The sequence below is a fragment of the Hylaeus volcanicus genome, chromosome 2, assembly GCF_026283585.1.
Source record: "Hylaeus volcanicus isolate JK05 chromosome 2, UHH_iyHylVolc1.0_haploid, whole genome shotgun sequence".
Lineage (NCBI taxonomy): Eukaryota > Metazoa > Arthropoda > Insecta > Hymenoptera > Colletidae > Hylaeus > Hylaeus volcanicus.
In genome coordinates this window covers 30,560,409-30,577,928 of record NC_071977.1, presented here as the reverse complement: position 1 = coordinate 30,577,928, position 17,520 = coordinate 30,560,409, and the positions used below count along the sequence as shown (strand labels likewise).

The following is a 17,520-nucleotide window of genomic DNA, read 5'->3' as shown; positions in this document are numbered from 1 at the left end:
ATGAATTGATTATAAGTAATAACTAGGCCCATTTTTTAAACTTTTAAACTTTCATTGTTTCTCTTGTGGGTTCCCGCTATTTTTACTCGAATAAATAGCCATCTAGTGGTGAACGTACCGAACTACTCTCGGACTTCGATCAGCGCCTCTATCGGGAAAATGCCCTAGTTTGTCCTCGAATAGTTCCAGCTGGCATTGCTAGATGGCGCCATTTATACTGTTTATACTATATTTATACCAACAGGTGTCGGTAAATACTTTAAAATTAATGCCATCTAACGGTGAAAACAGGAACTAATCGAGGACAAACTTGAGCGTTTTCCCCGATAGAGGCGCTGACCACACTCTGAAAATTAGTTCGGTACGTTCACCGCTAGATGGTTATTTATTCGAGTAAAAATAGCGGGAACCCACAAGAGAAGCTATGACAGTTAAAAAGCTTAAGAAAGCTAGTTTTTCATAATTGCATAATTAATTCGATCCTTTGCTTTATAACACTACGATATATTAATTTATATGTCAAATTTATCGTTCTTATGATCATTTATTATCGCTAGTATTATAGTTCTGTGATTGTCTGCTATCAGGGAGCGGTTGGAAGCGGTTTGCTATGGTTCGCTATTCTTGAGAGCAGTGATGCCAGATTTGGCTCTCAGTCGCGCATGCGCACTGGTTTTTAGCGCCAATGAAGTAGCTAACACGACCATAAAACTGGCGCCTTTAGTCGCCCCAAAGAAAAATAGAATTATAAATGGAAATTGGAAGTACTCCTTAGCATGGAATCAGGGCCGGAATGACCTTTTGCGGGACCAGGTTCAAACATTTTGCGGGGCTTGAATTCACATTAAAATCCTATACTTAAATATTTCAACGAGGAATTCAACGAACGCGCTGAACCTGCCTTGCGCCGGCCCTGCATGCAATAATATTAATTGTGTGGATAAATTATAAGATAGGGGTAGAGGTTGAAATAATTTCACAGACAATACATATTTTTTATAATTAAAAAAACGGTTTTCCTGGTTTTTGGCGCCAACCGTGGGATCATAGTATCATACGTTGTTTCGTATAGCTACAGCACTGCGCACTGGGAGGAAAATCTGGCATCACTGTTTCTCTCGCATTCGTGAGAGCATTCTGTCACATTCTGTGTGATTCTGTGTCTGTGGTGACACGTTGTCGAAAGACTATAGATATCCAAACCAAACCGATCGAATCGAAAGGAGAAGTTTCGCGTTCTCGACTTTAATCGCGAATAATCTCTATGATTTTGATTAGTTTCGAGCATCGAAATTGTCTGCGGTGATCGATAGTTACCTTCGGTGATCGTCAACGCTACGGAACGAAAGGAAGGACGATGAGGTTATACTTGAGTATGTTCCATCACATTTGACATATTTTTCTAACGAAAGTAAGAGGAGACACAGGATCGAAGAAACAGATGCGACTGTATCACGGCAGAACAGATCGATCGGTATGCCGGCGAACGAGCAAAATGAGATATTCGCGCGAGTCGGTTCCGCCGTGTTTTACGGGTTCTCGTCGTTCATGATCACGGTCGTGAATAAAACGGTGCTGACCACATTCGAATTTCCGTCATTTCAAATGCTCGGCGTAGGACAGATGTTGGCCACGATCGTGTTGTTGTTCTCTGCGAAGAAAATGCGTTACGTCGAGTTCCCTAACCTAGAAGCGGCGACGTTCGGGAAAATATGGCCGTTGCCTATTATCTACATCGGCAACATGGTGTTTGGATTGGGCGGCACCAAGCAGCTCAGCCTCCCGATGTTCACCGCGCTAAGACGGTTCAGTATTCTGATGACTATGTTTGCCGAATATTACATTCTCGGATTAAAGGCGCGCGTCTCCGTTCAACTAAGCGTCTATACAATGATTCTTGGAGCAGTGGTGGCAGCGCTGAACGACCTAGCTTTTAATTTGGAGGGCTACCTTTTTATCCTGCTAAACGATTTCTTCACCGCAGCTAACGGCGTCTATATGAAGAAGAAGCTAGACTCTAAGGAACTTGGAAAATACGGATTGATGTACTATAATTCCTTGTTCATGGTTGTCCCGGCCATCGTTATAGCTTGCTGGATGGGAGATGCACGCTCCACCATGGAATTTCCGCACTGGGGAAACGTTTTCTTCGTCGTGCAGTTTGGGCTTTCGTGTGTGATGGGTTTTGTGCTATCCTACAGCATGATTCTCTGTACCCTGCATAACTCCGCACTGACCACCACTATAATCGGCTGCTTGAAAAACATATGCGTCACGTATTTGGGTATGATTATCGGCGGTGATTATATATTTACATGGCTTAACTTTGTAGGATTGAATTTAAGCGTAATCGGTAGCTTGGTTTATACCTGGGTCACCTTCCGCAAGAAGGAGTCAGCTGAGCACAAGTATTCGCCCCTCACAGAGGACCAAGTAGTCAAAGTTCAAATCGTATGATCTGACAATGCTCAAACTGCGTTGTCCGAACCGTTTCCATCCGGTCGAAAAGTTTGATTTAGACGATGATCTTTGTTAAGACCACTATCCTCTCCATGTTTTCGTTTCACTTCTCCTGCTTGCCTCCTTCCTCGTGTCCGTTCGCTGGGAAGCACTCTGGGAAGCACCGTGGGAAGTGGACGTGTAAATGGGCATAACGATGAGAGACAACGAGCGTCATACCAAAGTGAAAAAAAAAAGATGGTTACCGGATAGAACGCGCTGTGCCATAAACCTACCGTGTACCGGTAAACGCAACGTTTCGAGACGTAGAACGTGATTTGTACATATATACATATATTCGTACATTCGAAAGGCGTTATGCGCCGTTAAGCGTCGCCGTTGTGCAACAATGTGTACATATAAATTCTATCGAAATAAATTTTATTTATGAAGAAAAGTAACGATCGATCGTTATTGTCCTCGGTCGGTTTCAGAGGGGACGATTCGAAGATTTTCCAGCGGTGCACGGTTCGCGGAGGATTACGCGAAACACCGCGTCCCGTTGTCGGTGCTGCAGCGCGCGGTTTTAACGGCAGGTGCGGCCGCGATATCCTTCGTCAATCCCTTTCGCGGGGACATGATCGCGTGCCTGGGAGAAACAACCGGGACCGATGCACTCGTCCACTGCCGCCAGCAATTGTTGGCCACCTCCGAGGGACGTCGTATCCTCGACGAAAAGCCACGTATATCGTCCTCGACGGTCGACCTTTCCGCGCTAAAAGACTTGCCGAAAGGAACCCTCGGCAGGACCTACCGTGAATTCTTGGACGTCAACGTAAGCTTTGGAACAATAGGAAGTAGCCCCGGTCCTGCTATGTAATTAACAGGGCCGCCACGTACGGTTGTGTATCGTCAGTATACAATAATTCGTGTACTTTTTATGCATTACGACTAAGGTGTAATAATGAAACATTCGGGACGGACGGGGGTGAGCTAGCTTGTACGGCTGCCGAAAGGTTGTCTGCAAAATCGTTAACGCTTAAAAGTAGTATGTAATATTAACAATTGAGTTATCTGAAATTGTAAGAAATCCTTGAATTTACTACCACGCGGTGGTGAACTTAATTTATTTAACTTTGCCTGTTTCGGTAGCTTCCGGAGAAAGGCATTTTTCCAAATTAAACATGATCAAAAACTACATATTTACGTTCTACAATTAGTCAAGAACGATTAACTGATTTTTCAATTGTATCCACTGAGAATAACATTCTAGATACATTAAATATCAGTGATTCAATTGAAAATTTTGTGGCAGCCAAAGCTCGGAGGGTTAATATGTAAATAATTATCTAATGTATAACGTATATTTGTTGTAATTTACCAATCGTGTAAAAGGGCGCTAGATTTTTCTTGCACGCAGGCGCCTCTTACCCACGTGGCGGCCCTGATTAACCTCAAAGTCGCGTTCATCCGCTTCTAAACATGTCATCTCGCAAATCTTATCTCGTATCCGTTGCTACGAATATTTCTCACGTATTTACTTCCCGCGCTCATAAAAGTCTGGATTCTCGGAATGCGTTCGATTAAAAGTGAAGGTGTTCGTATTTTGCAGAACGTGTCCCCCGATTCTAGGCCTGCGGTCAGATTCGTCGAGGACACAGAGTTGGCGTACGTAATGCAACGATACCGAGAAACGCACGACATTTTTCATGCGATACTCCTAATGCCGACCACGATGCTTGGAGAAGTATCCGTTAAGTGGATAGAAGCGTTGCAATTGCGTTTGCCAATGTGCCTGAGCGGAGCGATATTCGGAGCGTATCGGTTGCGTCCAAGGTAAAGGGAACGGGGGACGGAGTACTGTACTCCGAGTGCATCGTATCGAGCATATCCGAGCGTGGATCTCATTTCCCGTTTTCAGGCAGAGGAAGATGTACCTCGAGCACCATCTTCCGTGGGCCATTAGGACGGGAATGGGCGCGAAATTCCTGTTGGGCGTTTACTTCGAGGAACGCTGGGAGCAGCCGCTCGTTGATTTTCATCGAGAAATGAATATCGTTCCCTTGGTGCGAGTAAACGATTGAAACGGAGGGAGAGCCCACTGGGAATCGGCTACTTCCGTCTCCGTATAGAAACGATAAACTTCCTAGATGGTATAACAATATTTATTCGTCGTAACTTTGGAAATATGAAGAATATAATTTTCGATAGGATACGTGTGCGATTTGTATTACAAATTTCGATTATCTGTAACCGTAAATGGAAAAAATTGTTCGATAGAAACGAACGCGCGATACCGACGCGATACGACGACGCGCTTTAATTATCGACTCAAGGTAACGCGCGGTTTCCACGTGCAACGATTATTGGCGTCGTTCGAATAAACAAATGTACTCGCAATTTGAACGAGTGTCTTCGTCGTCGAACGTTTGATAAACTACGCGAGCTTATTCTTACTTTCGATAATCTTTACACGTGGAAAGCCTGCGCAGGTGGCGTAGCTGTTTCGAATACAGGTGCGATTAAGTACGGATACCAGTGCGTCGATCGATAATTACCGTTTGATATGCGTATCGCGTGGTGTATGAAACAACGTTTGCGAAATTGATTGTCCCGTTTCGTTTGTAGTAACGCGCGCAAATAATTTACAGGCTATCGCTTAATTACAAGAGTTAGCGCATAATCGATCGTTGAAACAAGAAACGAAAGGGAACGCGTATCGTGCGAATGTCCAGCGTTGTCTCGGGAAACTTTCAAGGACACTCGCACGCGGGAACCCTTCCACGAACGAGTCGATTTATTTTCGATCAAGATGAACGCTTAGTCGAGAAATTACATAATAGGAAACCTCGATTCCGTCACGAATTCGAGAATAACGCGTTCGGATCCGAGTTATCGTCGCGTTATTCTGAATCGGTGAGCTCTTACTTACTTTACTTGCGTAATGTCGTATATCGTACGTATAGCGAGCGGTAGTATTATCGGACACTAACGAAGGTTCAAAGTGTCAAAATACAGTAGTGTCCGATTAAATGAGAACGAGATGGTTAATTAGTGGAGAGCGATTGGAAATTCGTATTCAAGCTGAGATCTATTCATTTCGTCTGACTATAATAAGCGAACACCCGCCGATCTTTGATAACGCTATCGCGAAGATACAGCAAGAGATGCAAATATATTTTTACGCGCGTTGTCGCAGCTACAGCTCGCGTTGGAGAAACGTAACGATATCATTTTTCGTTCGTCCGTAGTTAGATTTTCTCATTTAACCGAGCACTACTCTATTCGAAATAGAGCGACGCGATCCTGCCAATTTTTAAGTAACTTCTACCATTCGCGCGATCGCTAGGTCATAGACGAAAAGACGAGAATATGCATTATCTTTTATAAAAAAATTTTCGTTTCCCCGATGACGGCGAACCTATTCGGCATATAATATAATATATTCTTATATACGTAAAGATCGACTCAAGTAAACCTAGTTGAGCATTACGATTCGATGGCTAGAGCATCCTGGGGGCGCGCGTCGATTTGTACGATCCTCCCGCGGAACGGTGGACCCACATGCTTGGAAAGGGAGAAGGACCGGGGGGGGGGGGAGGGTGGTGCACGAGAGAGGGGAGTTAATCTCTTGCCGAGTTAGAGGAGCAGTGAAGTGGGACGAGGACGTGGACGAGCGTAAAAAAGATAAATTTACGTACGCGGGACAGGATGCTTCGTAGCTGATTGTAACCGATTTGGTCCGTGCTACTCGATCGAGCATCTCGAACGTTCAATCGAGCGCTAGTCTCTCTAGGTAAAGGTAGATTTCTTCGAAGGTAGGTCTGCTCTCGGTTCGTTTGCTCCAACACTTGTTCATCATGCGATAGAGATCGTCCGAGCAGCGGTTGGGCCTCGCGAGAACTCGAAACTGATTCCTTTCGTCGTTGTTACCGATCCCGTTCACGATGCACGCCTCGCTCTGGTACCAACGACCGCAATTCTCCAGAACTTGTTCCGCCGTTAAATCCGCGTACGGCATTTCCTCGCAATTCATGAAGATTTCCCAAACCGTCACAGCGAAGGACCAGACGTCGGCTTGACAGCTACGCTTACTCTGACGAAAACAACAGTAGAAATAACGATAGATATCTGGAAGATATCTTGGAATAGATATCTCGAGAAGTCGCGAATAAAAAGATTTCTGTTTACCAATAGAACCGCTTCCCACGCCATCCAACGAAGCGGAATTTTCGCGTTGGATCCGTCGATGTAATAATGATGATCGTATTTGCTACAGTACATGGCGTGGTCGGACACTTTTATCGTCAGATTTTGGCCGACTATGCAATTTCTGAAACGTATAGATGAAACGGACTCGTTAGGTAGACTCGACTGCTTCGTCCCCAAGAAGATTGCTTACCTCGCTGCCAAATCGCAGTGCGGAATGTTCAAGGACTCGAGGTATTTCATGCCGGATACGATTTGCATGACAAAATTTAGGCGAGTATCATAGCTGCGAACAGAGTTCAATTTTTAAACGATTTGGATGAGACTTGGATGAGACTGACTCCGACAGACGTAACCGAACGTTTTACCTGATCGTGTCCTCGTTACCGGACTTTTCGCGGCTCTCTAAGAAAGTAGGGAGATCTCCGTGTTGGCCGTACTCGAATACAGCTCCGAACGGTTCCTCTTCCACTAGCGCGATCATCTTCGTTACGTTGGAATCCCGAAGCGTTCCCAGAACGTGCATGTCGTTCGTGAAGTCTAGCCTACGGGAACCGAGTCGTACATAAGGAACGAAGAAATTAAATGAACCTGGTTACCAGAGTAGTTTTCATTTCATGGGTTTAGATTGCTACTTAAAAGCAATAACGTTTCAATGATTACAAGTTTCGAAGAGATACTTATAAGTACTTCGATGTCGAAAGGAATCAAATCTTTCGCAAGTAGTATTCGAATCTTGGAAATCAGAACTGCATAGTAGGTTTTAATTACTGTTTATGCTTGTATCTGTTCTACCAAGATTCGAATACACTTGCAAGTAGTACGTCTTTTTACAAAAGTACTTGTAAAAGGTTGGATACTGTCTGGCATTGAAGTACTATTTCTGTCTTTCGAAGTACTTATACAGAGTTCTAACCTGTTTATAAGGTACTTGTGATCCCATGCCTGCTGCTTACCTCAAAGAATCTACAACGCCTCGCCAGAGAGACCTAACTATTACGGTTTGCCGATTCTGGATAGATCCCAGTTCCGGATTCGTAATGCCCTTTGCCTCGCACAGATGCACCTGTTCAAATTCGACCTCGTTTTACCACGACTCGAGCCTATTCGTCGACGATCCGCTCCAAAGGGTGCGCATGCTTACCAAGCCAAAGTTTCCTTCGCCGAGTTTGTCCAGAATCCTCAATCTGTGTCTGGAGATTCGTTGTACGTCGTAAGGGTCGAGAGTGCGCGGCAAACGTACGCCCTTCTCGCGAATATGCAGTGGCGTGAATGGACTTACGGTGGATGGGAGATCCCGCCTTTTTATCTAAAACCACGGATTCACCTTTTACTTGCCGCGACTCGTTTCACCTACTTCCTACTTACTTTGATCTAGCATTCGGTACCGACAGGAGTCTTACCGTCAAAATATCCGTTGCCGCGTAGTATCCTTCGTGCACCTTTTGAGGTGTTTTCCCTGATTGAAAATGATGCATCTTCTTCGACGAGTACGCCGTGATTGGCACGGCGAATTCGGTAGGCTTATCTTTCGCGAACCCTAGCTGGCATTTGAAATCTGCGTGATTCTTCGCAGCGTTCTTATCTGTTACCAAACGTAAACGAATCGTTCGTTTCAAAGCGTTTAATTAATACAGTAAAAAATAAATAAAGGATTAAACGAACAGCAGCCGCGAGACTTACCAGTGGCGCACGAATTGGTAGCGCAAACGGACGCGTTCGGCTCCGCGAGAACGAAATTTTCTTCGGTGAACAATTTGTAGGTTTTTTCGTAGAGCGTGGAAGGACGACGATCGAGATTGGCGGTGTTCCAAGAGTTAGTTCGCACTCGATCGGACTGATCGGGCGAGTTGCTAGCTGCGAGGTTGCTGGCGGAGACCACCGTGGCGATGGTGATCGGTTTGCGACCCAGCGACAACCCGTTCACGATCGAGTTCTGGAGCTTAACGTGCTTCGGGCTGATCGCGATCCCAGGCGCGGACGAGTCGCAAAGGAGGGCCGTGTGCTTTTGCAACAGCGCCACCTTATTGCGGCCTCTTTGCTTGATTAAAAAGATCGTGCACGTTAAGAAGAGAACGAGCACCGTTAATAGGCCGCTGACGAGGCCGATGTAAGTTTGCGACGTGCCGACAGGAAAAGCATCCGGCGTTAAAACGTCCTCGTGCGTTTCGTAAATATCTGTCTCGTTGAAGCCAGGTATCGTCCCTTCGGAATCGGGCGGCTTTGGCGTCAACTCGCTTTGATTTCGATCCGCTCGAAACGACCCATCGAACGTGGAATAGGAATCGGTGGAGCGGGTCTTGATACCCGAGACTGCGGATTCGAACATAATCAATTACCTCCTCTGCTCATCTTTTGCGCATCGTTTAGCAGATATACCAGCAAGATACCTTACCCGTGTAGAACGTGATTTCGCTGAGGAGCAACCATTTGGCCCCGAAGCTTAATTCTAACTTCACGAATCTCCCGATCTTAGATTGTAGCGCGATCGACGTCAGGATACCGTCGTTGGTGGCCGAACTGGCGTCGATCGACAGGGTCTCCGTTACCTCCGAGTCGGCCTGGTAATTTTCACCGTCGGTAGAAAACCAAATTCGCAACGTTGAAAACGGCTGGAACAATTATTTGGTTAGATCGTTAAACGTGAAATTACGGAGAGCGAACGAACCTCGATCTCCAGTTCAGGTAGACGAGCAACGTGTAGGGAACAATTCTCGAATTCCCGCAGCTCTTGAAATTCGAAGATCAGCTGAACGACGTCGCGATTGGTCCAGCCCACCCAGTTCGTCCCGATTGTCGAGGCGGTGAGAATTTCCGCGACGTCCCCCAGAATCCCGTCCGTTAGCTGGCCCAGACCGTTGACGAGGAACGACTCGGTGTCGCGCTCGGTGCCGTCGTACGACGAGTCCTCCACGTTGCATCCTCCTGGGCCCGGTGTCGAGCCTTTGGGGGCGGCGTACCTCGCGACGTACTCTGTTCAAACAACAAACGATCAGCCAAGTCACGATCGTCGATCCCGTCTTGCACTTGTCTAGTCTTTGCTGTACACTTACGTTCCCATACGCATCCGTAGATTTCTACTCGCATGCAAACCGTCCGTGGATGTTGACTGTAAGGAACGAAACGGACCCTGCTCGCGACGAACGGCAAGTCTAGCTTTTGCTTCGCCACCAAGTAGGTGTTGCTGTTTCCGCGTAGTACCTGAAACGAACGAGCTTCGATCAGTGTTGCCAGGAATCGAGCATCTCGTCTCTCCGACCGACGTTCACCGGAGACGTCTCGCTTTGCTTTCGAGAGGATTAGCGCGAGCCGTCGCGAATCGAGCCGAGAAGGATTTCTGGGAAACGCTGCTCGTCCGACGTTTCTTATCGTCGCGACGCCCGGTCCCGCTTCCAGCGGGCGTTCGACGACAACGACTTCGAAGCAACGCGGACGACTCCCGGTCGATTTACCGACGACACGAACTCTGTCACCCCTCAAATTCTTGTATTGATGCCACTTCGCGTCGCGCCAGTACTCGAGAAAGAAGGCCTCCGCGTACTCCTGACCTTGGCCGTTTCCGAATCGTCCCTGTGTTTCCGTCCACGCGATCAGATGGTCCCTCGTCAGGTCCACTTCCAGGTACTCCCGTATCGCGCTGCTGATCTGCGCTTTCGGGCACCAGGCGCCGCCGTTCTTCTCTTGTCGAATCCTGTAAACACGCTCGAGGAGAATTAGGAGAATCGAGCGAAGGTTCCGATAGGATCGCTTCGTCGTTACCTTTAGCGGAACGTACCTCGCGTTTTGAGGGCCCACCGACTTAGTCTCGTAACTGGAGGAAGCGGAAATCGCGTTGTCCGGAATCTTTCCTTCCTCCATGCCTAGCGGTAGTATGCACTGACCTGAAACGAAGCGTATCAATCGACGTTCCATCGATCGCCTCTCGTTTCTAGTAGGATGTATAACGCAGTCTCGCTTACCGAAAACGTTCCTGGTCGAATCTTCCATGGGCGAAGAAGCCGCGGCGAAGAGCACTACCAAGGAGACGATCGTTAGCGTGCGGCGCATCTTGATGTCGGGTCCTGGCATTTCTTTCGACTCGTTTACAGCTCATGATAGCTCAAGAGGCTCGGTATCATCGTTCGGTTCTCTGAAACTGCGTAATCTATTCGATCGATGAACTCGACTCGCACTTTATGGATAAAAATACCTTTGTTGCTTTATAGCACGTTGCGAAATAGGGGCCTAACGTTTCCCTTTTCCTCGTTATCGGATCAATGATAACGGATCGATTTCAACCGATATCTACTAGTCGCGAAGCACGATCGATTTTCTCGCGATTTTTTGCTCGAAGAAAATTTCGACTCGGTTGGATATAAAGGGAAAGGAATTGACAATTCGTTTCGGTCGATAGAAGAATGGCTACTAGATCTTCGAATGATCGATCGACGGTTGAAAAGGTTCTACTCGAGCGTGGGTATCGCGTTCGCACAATTCGGACGGACGTTAATTAGATTCCCTGATGGAAAATGAAGACAAAGAGGGTTAGGGAATGCGCACGGGGTCGGGGTCTGCTATGCGTGCAACAAGTAAAGCACGATCAATACGAGCGAACCGTAGGAAGGAAGAGACCGACCATGCCTGTCTCGTGGTACATATGTATATCCCTGGCCAGCTCGCGATAGCTATCCTGTAATTACGTTCGCCGTACGAAACCGATCGAGACGGTCGTAGCGGGTTTTATGGTCGGACAACGACCAAACTTTCTTCCCTTGAAACGTCCCTTCGAATCGTCCGATGCCCGAGGCTACGGTGTCGTTCTTTCATCGCACGCGCACGTTAATACGCCCGCACACATTTTCATTCTTGTAAACGCAAAAAGACCATTCAGCCCGTGCAAATAGGCGTTAACGCTGCTACCAACCGATTTGCGACGATCAACGACTCCCTTTGTTCAGGGTTTTCAAGGTTTGAGAGAAATCTCGAGAAATAGATACGAAGGAATTTCGAGAAATAGATACGAAGAGAATAAGAAGAAGGGAACGAGAAGAACTGTTTCTATAATAAACGTTCCCGCGACGACAATACATTTTCGGTACAATCATCCACCAAAATACGACGCAACATACTCGCGACTCAAATTTAACTTTCTCTTTATCGAGTAACAGCTTGTTTATCCCCGATTGGCTATTCGAGATTCGTATATAAACGAGAACGCAGCCCGTCGTTGACCTCCGCGGTCAGTTTCATCCACACCCATGGTGGATGTCCACGTCCTCTCGAATTTTCGTCGCTGAAGCCACGTTCGTAACACGTAACTCGTAATCGACGACGGTGCGTTCGCGCGTTGAAATTTCGAGAGCGACGTCTAATTAAATCGGAACGTCTAATTAAATCGGAACGATCCTTACCTTTCAAGCTCGGCATCTCCAATTTTCGACGCGTGTCGCGGAAACGGAGTGTCTCGGAAATCGCGGAAATTTCACCATGGTTTAAAGCGATCGGATTAAGGCGCACCGAATCGTCCCAATTTCGACGCTCGTCTTTCTTCATCGACCGCGCGCTTTTTCGCCGAGTTAGCAACGAAACGCGAATTCGAGAAGAGCGGTATCGTCGCCGATGGCACTGCACACCTCTGCTTTTTCGCGTCGGAGGTAACCAACCCCGTTTTCGAGCGTTCGGTCGGGTTCCGTTCGGCTCGTCGCCCGAGATATGGCTCGCCGTGAGCTCCGCTGCGGTACGAGGGTTCAGCCAGCATCCACGATATTGCCCCGTGGTGAGCCGGTTCGAAGATACGAATACGGTGGAAAAGAGTGGGGGAAGGGGGCGGGAGCGGGCGGCGATGGGGGTGGCGGAGGCAGCAGCTGTAGGGGAAGGTCACCCTCCCACGCGTCCGCCAGCGACGATTATTCCAACGATGGATGTTGCTGGTATCGGCGTTGATACCGCGACGACTGCGACATTCTCGAACCGGACTTCGTTTCAGGGACCAGTATTATTTACAGACAAGATACAGAATACTATTAGGTTGTCCCAAAAGTTTCTTTCATTTTATTAATAAGTAATACATACACAATATTTACACAATATTATCTACATTATTGAATGTTGTACAATTCATTTTGCTCCATTACTGTTACAACATCAATATCTAAGAAATTAGATTGTCTATTTATATAAACACTGCCACACAAAATAATTGAATGCAAATTACGAAAGAAACTTTTGGGACAACCTAATATAAGCATATACCAGAATAATATTATATTTGTTCCAGTTTCTGCATAAGTGTACCTCGAAATTAACCTTGCTTCTCTCATGTTCCAATTTGAAACTTTGTAAGAACGCCCTTCCTTGACTGTAATGCTCCTCCTCTTCCGCTCCGAGTTTTCTTCAGCACCCACAATGCGACAACATCGTGTCCCGAACAATCGGCAGTACTTGCTTCCGCGTAGCGCGCAGATTTCCTTGCGTGTAATGCGACAAGCTGTACTTGTCGCGCTCTCCGTGGATTTCCCTCGTGAAGGTCAACTCGAGAGGCGGTTGCGTGGACGAAACGAGCGCTTCTACCATCTATCGACGACAACGAAATTGTAAACAAAACAAAGAAAGAAAAACTTTCGCTGACAGCCCACCTTTTCTTTCGCTTCATCGCCAGGAAGCGAGAAAATAGCAACATCTCGCGATAGTTTCTGCTGTTTCAATTCCATTCCCAGCAGAACGACGATCGCGGTGTTTCTGGATTCGGCGAAACTTCGAAGAGCCGCATCCGCGTTCGGGAGCTTGAGAAAATTCTGAAATATATAAACAAATGAATCTATCGTAGCAACGAACTCGTCGCGAGGATAAGTTATATTTATCCATCGGATCAGGGATCGGCTACGATTAAAAATCAAAATAAATGTAAACTTGTATGTATCGCATGTACCGTTACTGTACGGTGTGATTTAATTCAATCGTTCCCTTTCGATAGGCCCAAGTTGCCGATCCCTGTATCTACATCTACATATATCTAACTATTCCACCGCTTTACTTCGACTAGTATAGGCATTCCGACTATCGGCACTCCAGCGGCAACTTTCAAGTCTTTGATCAGAAGATCCTGCGCAGTTAGTCTGCTTATATCGGCTTTCGCTTTCAGGATCGAGTCGAATTCTTCGGATCTATCGATTTCCAGACAACCGATCCTCTCGAGAGCTTCCGTAACCTCAACGTCGGTGGATGTGGCGCGGTCTGCCTCCTTCGAGAAATTACTAGTGTCGACCAGAATCGGACCTGTTCGAATTTACAGGATAAATATACTTGTTAAGGGGTAATATACATCCCTTATCAATACCTTAACATCCTTGCCTCGTAAAAGCCTCGAGAGCAGGCCGTCTAACATTTCCGGATGCTTGCGGATGAAATTTTGCGCCACCAGAGTTGCGCAGCTGCCGACGGTTTCTAAGCGAACCTTTCTACCGGGCCAAGGCCATCGCGCGTCTTGAGGTCGATGATCGATGACCTCGATTACAGAATCCGTTAGGAAAACGTCTTCTTCCGAGAGGTTATGGTGATCGACGAGTATAAGTTCCAGATGTTTTCCAGCATTCTCCTTCAAGGCTTTCAGATCTATCTGATTCCTATAAACGAGGAGAATTTTATATTTCCACAGCTTACGCCGTCATAATCGATATAGATTATTTCCCTCTATATTGGACTCACCGAAATATTAGGCCGCTCGAGAATATGTCGAAGCGTTCCAGAAAATACACAACTTCCGTTTTCGTGCGATATTCGTTCTCGAGTATATTCATCAATGGAATTATTATTGAATCCTTTTCGTTACTTTTCGTTGCATCCAGATATTCGGAGTATCCCTGGACCAGAGTACACACGGCGGAATCTAAATCGCACGTTTCGTTACCCAAAACGATGCGAATTCTTTTGTACTTGACGAAGTTGTCCACCTAAAATAATAATAAACATCGTAAGTTGTGGCTCGCTATTTTTATCGTTAGAAATACTATCATAGAAATCGTGCAATTATTCAAAGGGTGGAATATCGACGTTTTTATGAATTACCGACCGCTACTAGTTTCTCCTGGTATACGCGAGATGGCGATACTTTATATTTCCGACCAACTACGTGCATCGGTTAACTCCCGTATGGTCCAGTCGTTTAATGTTTTCGTAAGAAATTATTTAATATAATGACAATAACGGTAATCACGTGATCATTTATAATTTACCAATTAAGAAAATAAAGATTAATATAGGAAGTATAGAAATATGTCGGATACTCGTAAAGAAAAGAAGCAAAAAATAACCTTGCAGAAGGAAGAACTCGAATTACTCGATAAATCTGAATTAATAAAAAAAATACTACTGTTGGAAGAAAATAATAAACAATTGAAAGCAATGCTCAATAGAGTAAATGAAAATCCAAAAAATATTAGTACCGTTTATACGTCACAGAAACCGTTTAATTTTTTGAAATGCAATAAAAGGCATATCCTTTTGAAATTCTATTATCTTGGATGGGATTACAATGGTTTCGTCGTACAAGAGAGTACTAACGATACGATAGAGCAGCATTTATTTGCAGCACTGACAAAAAGTTGTTGCATAGAATCACGCGAAACTTCGAATTATCATCGCTGTGGCAGAACCGATAAAGGAGTGAGTTCCTTTTCACAAGTGATCTCTTTGGACATAAGGAGCAACTTGAAACCCGAAGATCAACATAAATTAGAGGCTGAACTTCCATATTGCAAGATATTGAATAGATTACTCCCTTCAAACATAAGGTGCATCGCTTGGTGTCCGGTGCCCAGTAATTTCTCTGCCCGATTTAATTGTAAATTTCGAACCTACAAGTACTTTTTTCCAAGAGGAAAGTTAAATATAGATACTATGGATAAAGCAGTTAAATATATTATAGGAGAGCACGACTTTAGAAATATTTGTAAAATGGATGTAGCAAATGGTGTTATTAATTACAAGAGAAGAGTTATTGATGCAAAAGTATCTCTTTCTAGAAAAAACATTAGAAATGTTCCAGGCTATGATATATGCGAATTAATCATAACAAGTCAAGCTTTTTTGTGGCATCAGATTCGTTGTTTAATGGGTCTTTTATTACTCATTGGTCAAGGAAAAGAAGAACCTCAAGTTATGTTAGAACTCTTAGACATTGCAAACTGTCCACGGAAACCTCAATATAATTTGGCTCATGAATTGCCATTAAATCTTTGGTATTGTGAGTACGAAACCAAAGAGTGGTACATAGACAAAGAAGAATTAATAAACACGTTAAAAGTTTTACAAAATGATTGGACTTTCAATACAATAAAGTCTGTTATGATCGAGAATATGCTGTCGGATTTGGAAAATTCAATGGACCACAAAGATCTGTCGTTTCAAAATGATGCTTTACTCATTGGTGTACAATCTAAAATATATCAACCCTTGATGAAACGGGTAACTTGTGAAAGCTTGGAAAATAAAATAAAACACTATAAAAACAAGAAGAAGAGAAAGGAGATGTCCGATTAAACGGGTTTACAGAATTTTGTATAATTACGAAATAAAACATAAAATGTTTGATGAGTTAAAGTGAGTTGATGACGGCAAATAAATGTATTAATTTTTACACCAATAACCTATGTACGTATGTTCGATAAACAAACTTGAACACCGTAAAAAAAATTTCCAACTAATACGCGACTCTTCATGGATTAGAAAAAGAACCAAAATCAAATTTACCAAAGCGACTCTCGATGCGGAGAGAAACGACTCCATGTTCACGATCCTTTGATTCGATACACAGTTTGAACTGATATGAACCTCTTGGTCTTTCGTTTTATACATCAATATCATATGAATGCTCAGTATAGCCGATCAGCAGTGGTCAGCAGGCTTCTCGAAGGTGTTCGTAACATCGACAGAGAAGCAGCTTGAAAATGAGCTTGAACTAAATGGATTGGAATGGAAAACATTCGTCAACATAAATAACGACAAATGTCCACGGCATTCTCGATCTATCCGTTGGTAAAATCCAACCTAACCTAGACGCGCCGATACTTATCGACGTTACCGACATTGCGCAGAAATCAGCAGAAATGGTCGGCAGCGCTCGAAGTTGTTCGGAGACATTCGGAAATGCTCGAAAAAAAACCGACGCCGAACGATCCGGCGTGACAGTAATGTCCGTGATTGCTCGCTTTACCATTCAAGTTATCGGTATCCTTTGTTGCGCGATATAAAACCATGTAAAACGCGACACACGTTCGTTTAGCTTGTACAGACCGTTGTTTCGATTATTTTAGCGCGATAACTATCGCGTTTCTATACTTTCGTGGATGCGTGTTCGCCAGCGAACATGTACTCCCGTTTAACGTCTACGCGACAACGAGTCGTTGCAACGCGCCGCTTTAAAGTTGTTTCGGGTTAACGATAGTTGTTTCAAGTTGTTTCGGTAACGATCTGAATCAAGACGCGAAATGTGTTCGTCGGAACGAATTACCGAGAGGAGAAGGGCCTCGAAAGTAATTTTCGAAAGGACACCGAACCATACTTTGACCACGAAGGTTCGTTGCGGAGCAGTGCACCAGATTCATCCACGATATCGCGTTCCCGTGCAATCATTTCTCCACCCTTGTCGCTCGTTTTCAACGACAGAGTTGGATAGAGTTTCGCGTTCGTTGACAGTCGCTGGCATTCGTCGATTCCCCGCGCGAGATAACGAGAAGGGAAAAAGTTACGAGAGGTATCGGTGAAAAAGTGATCGAGCGAGAAGAGGATAAACGAGAGGTCGTCGCGAGAGGGACCGAGAGAGAGAGAGAGAGAGAGAGAGAGAGAGAGAGAGAGAGAGAGAGAGAGAGAGAGAGAGAGAGAGAGAGAGAGAGAGAG

General features: G+C 45.2%; 6 protein-coding genes across 12 annotated transcripts in view; 4 read left to right on the top strand and 2 right to left on the bottom strand.

The window, feature by feature from the left end:
- Positions 1-552: 552 nt before the first annotated feature.
- On the top strand, positions 553-6,194 carry LOC128872188 (ubiquinone biosynthesis protein COQ4 homolog, mitochondrial). Its single transcript, XM_054114632.1, has 4 exons — positions 553-1,373; positions 2,934-3,274; positions 4,052-4,275; positions 4,361-6,194. The coding sequence occupies exons 1-4, from the start codon at positions 1,358-1,360 to the stop codon at positions 4,521-4,523; spliced, it is 744 nt and encodes a 247-aa protein (XP_053970607.1). The 5' UTR covers positions 553-1,357; the 3' UTR covers positions 4,524-6,194.
- Positions 1,358-2,896, top strand: LOC128872183 (UDP-sugar transporter UST74c). Its single transcript, XM_054114628.1, has one exon. The coding sequence runs from the start codon at positions 1,477-1,479 to the stop codon at positions 2,455-2,457; it is 981 nt and encodes a 326-aa protein (XP_053970603.1). The 5' UTR covers positions 1,358-1,476; the 3' UTR covers positions 2,458-2,896.
- Positions 6,195-6,211: 17 nt separating the features above from the next.
- On the bottom strand, positions 6,212-13,051 carry LOC128872175 (discoidin domain-containing receptor 2-like). Of its 6 annotated transcripts, none has more exons than XM_054114614.1 (15): positions 12,922-13,051; positions 10,608-10,783; positions 10,424-10,529; positions 10,114-10,339; positions 9,702-9,849; positions 9,317-9,621; positions 9,044-9,260; positions 8,332-8,961; positions 8,052-8,233; positions 7,793-7,957; positions 7,605-7,714; positions 7,017-7,193; positions 6,842-6,934; positions 6,631-6,772; positions 6,212-6,535 (listed from the first exon to the last, which is right to left on the bottom strand). In XM_054114614.1, the coding sequence occupies exons 2-15, from the start codon at positions 10,714-10,716 to the stop codon at positions 6,212-6,214; spliced, it is 2,934 nt and encodes a 977-aa protein (XP_053970589.1). In that variant the 5' UTR covers positions 10,717-10,783; positions 12,922-13,051. The 6 variants fall into 6 exon arrangements, with proteins under 6 accessions (XP_053970589.1, XP_053970588.1, XP_053970591.1 ...); XM_054114613.1 differs by lacking the exon at positions 12,922-13,051 and adding an exon at positions 12,039-12,595; XM_054114616.1 differs by lacking the exon at positions 12,922-13,051 and adding an exon at positions 12,039-12,595 and having other exon boundaries at positions 10,608-10,777.
- On the bottom strand, positions 12,880-16,596 carry LOC128872182 (exopolyphosphatase PRUNE1). The gene is made up of 6 exons (XM_054114627.1): positions 16,375-16,596; positions 14,332-14,576; positions 13,978-14,249; positions 13,661-13,902; positions 13,263-13,421; positions 12,880-13,200 (listed from the first exon to the last, which is right to left on the bottom strand). Exons 1-6 carry the CDS (start codon positions 16,486-16,488, stop codon positions 13,021-13,023), a joined length of 1,212 nt encoding a protein of 403 aa, XP_053970602.1. The 5' UTR covers positions 16,489-16,596; the 3' UTR covers positions 12,880-13,020.
- Positions 14,755-16,218, top strand: LOC128872180 (tRNA pseudouridine(38/39) synthase). Its single transcript, XM_054114625.1, has one exon. The coding sequence runs from the start codon at positions 14,899-14,901 to the stop codon at positions 16,162-16,164; it is 1,266 nt and encodes a 421-aa protein (XP_053970600.1). The 5' UTR covers positions 14,755-14,898; the 3' UTR covers positions 16,165-16,218.
- A 185-nt stretch (positions 16,597-16,781) lies between the features above and the next one.
- Positions 16,782-17,520, top strand: part of LOC128872174 (inositol polyphosphate-4-phosphatase type I A) — an 11,224-nt gene continuing 10,485 nt past the window's right edge. The window contains exon 1 of one of the 2 annotated variants that reach the window (XM_054114610.1): positions 16,782-17,198. The gene's annotated coding sequence lies outside the window, so the exon portion shown is untranslated. The remainder of the gene's footprint in view (positions 17,199-17,520) is intronic. The other variant, XM_054114612.1, reaches the window with a different exon arrangement.

Coding starts and splice junctions, on each gene's coding strand:
- LOC128872188 (XM_054114632.1), top strand. Junction 3,275..4,051: donor GTGAATTCTTGGACGTCAAC/GTAAGCTTTGGA, acceptor CGTATTTTGCAG/AACGTGTCCCCCGATTCTAG. Junction 4,276..4,360: donor GCGTATCGGTTGCGTCCAAG/GTAAAGGGAACG, acceptor TCCCGTTTTCAG/GCAGAGGAAGATGTACCTCG.
- LOC128872183 (XM_054114628.1), top strand. CDS start 1,477: ATGCCGGCGAACGAGCAAAATGAGATATTCGCGCGAGTCGGTTCCGCC.
- LOC128872175 (XM_054114614.1), bottom strand. CDS start 10,716: ATGCCAGGACCCGACATCAAGATGCGCCGCACGCTAACGATCGTCTCC. Junction 10,530..10,607: donor TTCGACCAGGAACGTTTTCG/GTAAGCGAGACT, acceptor GCTTCGTTTCAG/GTCAGTGCATACTACCGCTA. Junction 8,962..9,043: donor CGAAATCACGTTCTACACGG/GTAAGGTATCTT, acceptor TCGAATCCGCAG/TCTCGGGTATCAAGACCCGC.
- LOC128872180 (XM_054114625.1), top strand. CDS start 14,899: ATGTCGGATACTCGTAAAGAAAAGAAGCAAAAAATAACCTTGCAGAAG.
- LOC128872182 (XM_054114627.1), bottom strand. CDS start 16,488: ATGATATTGATGTATAAAACGAAAGACCAAGAGGTTCATATCAGTTCA. Junction 14,577..16,374: donor CCGCATCGAGAGTCGCTTTG/GTAAATTTGATT, acceptor TTATTATTTTAG/GTGGACAACTTCGTCAAGTA. Junction 14,250..14,331: donor TCGAGCGGCCTAATATTTCG/GTGAGTCCAATA, acceptor CCTCGTTTATAG/GAATCAGATAGATCTGAAAG.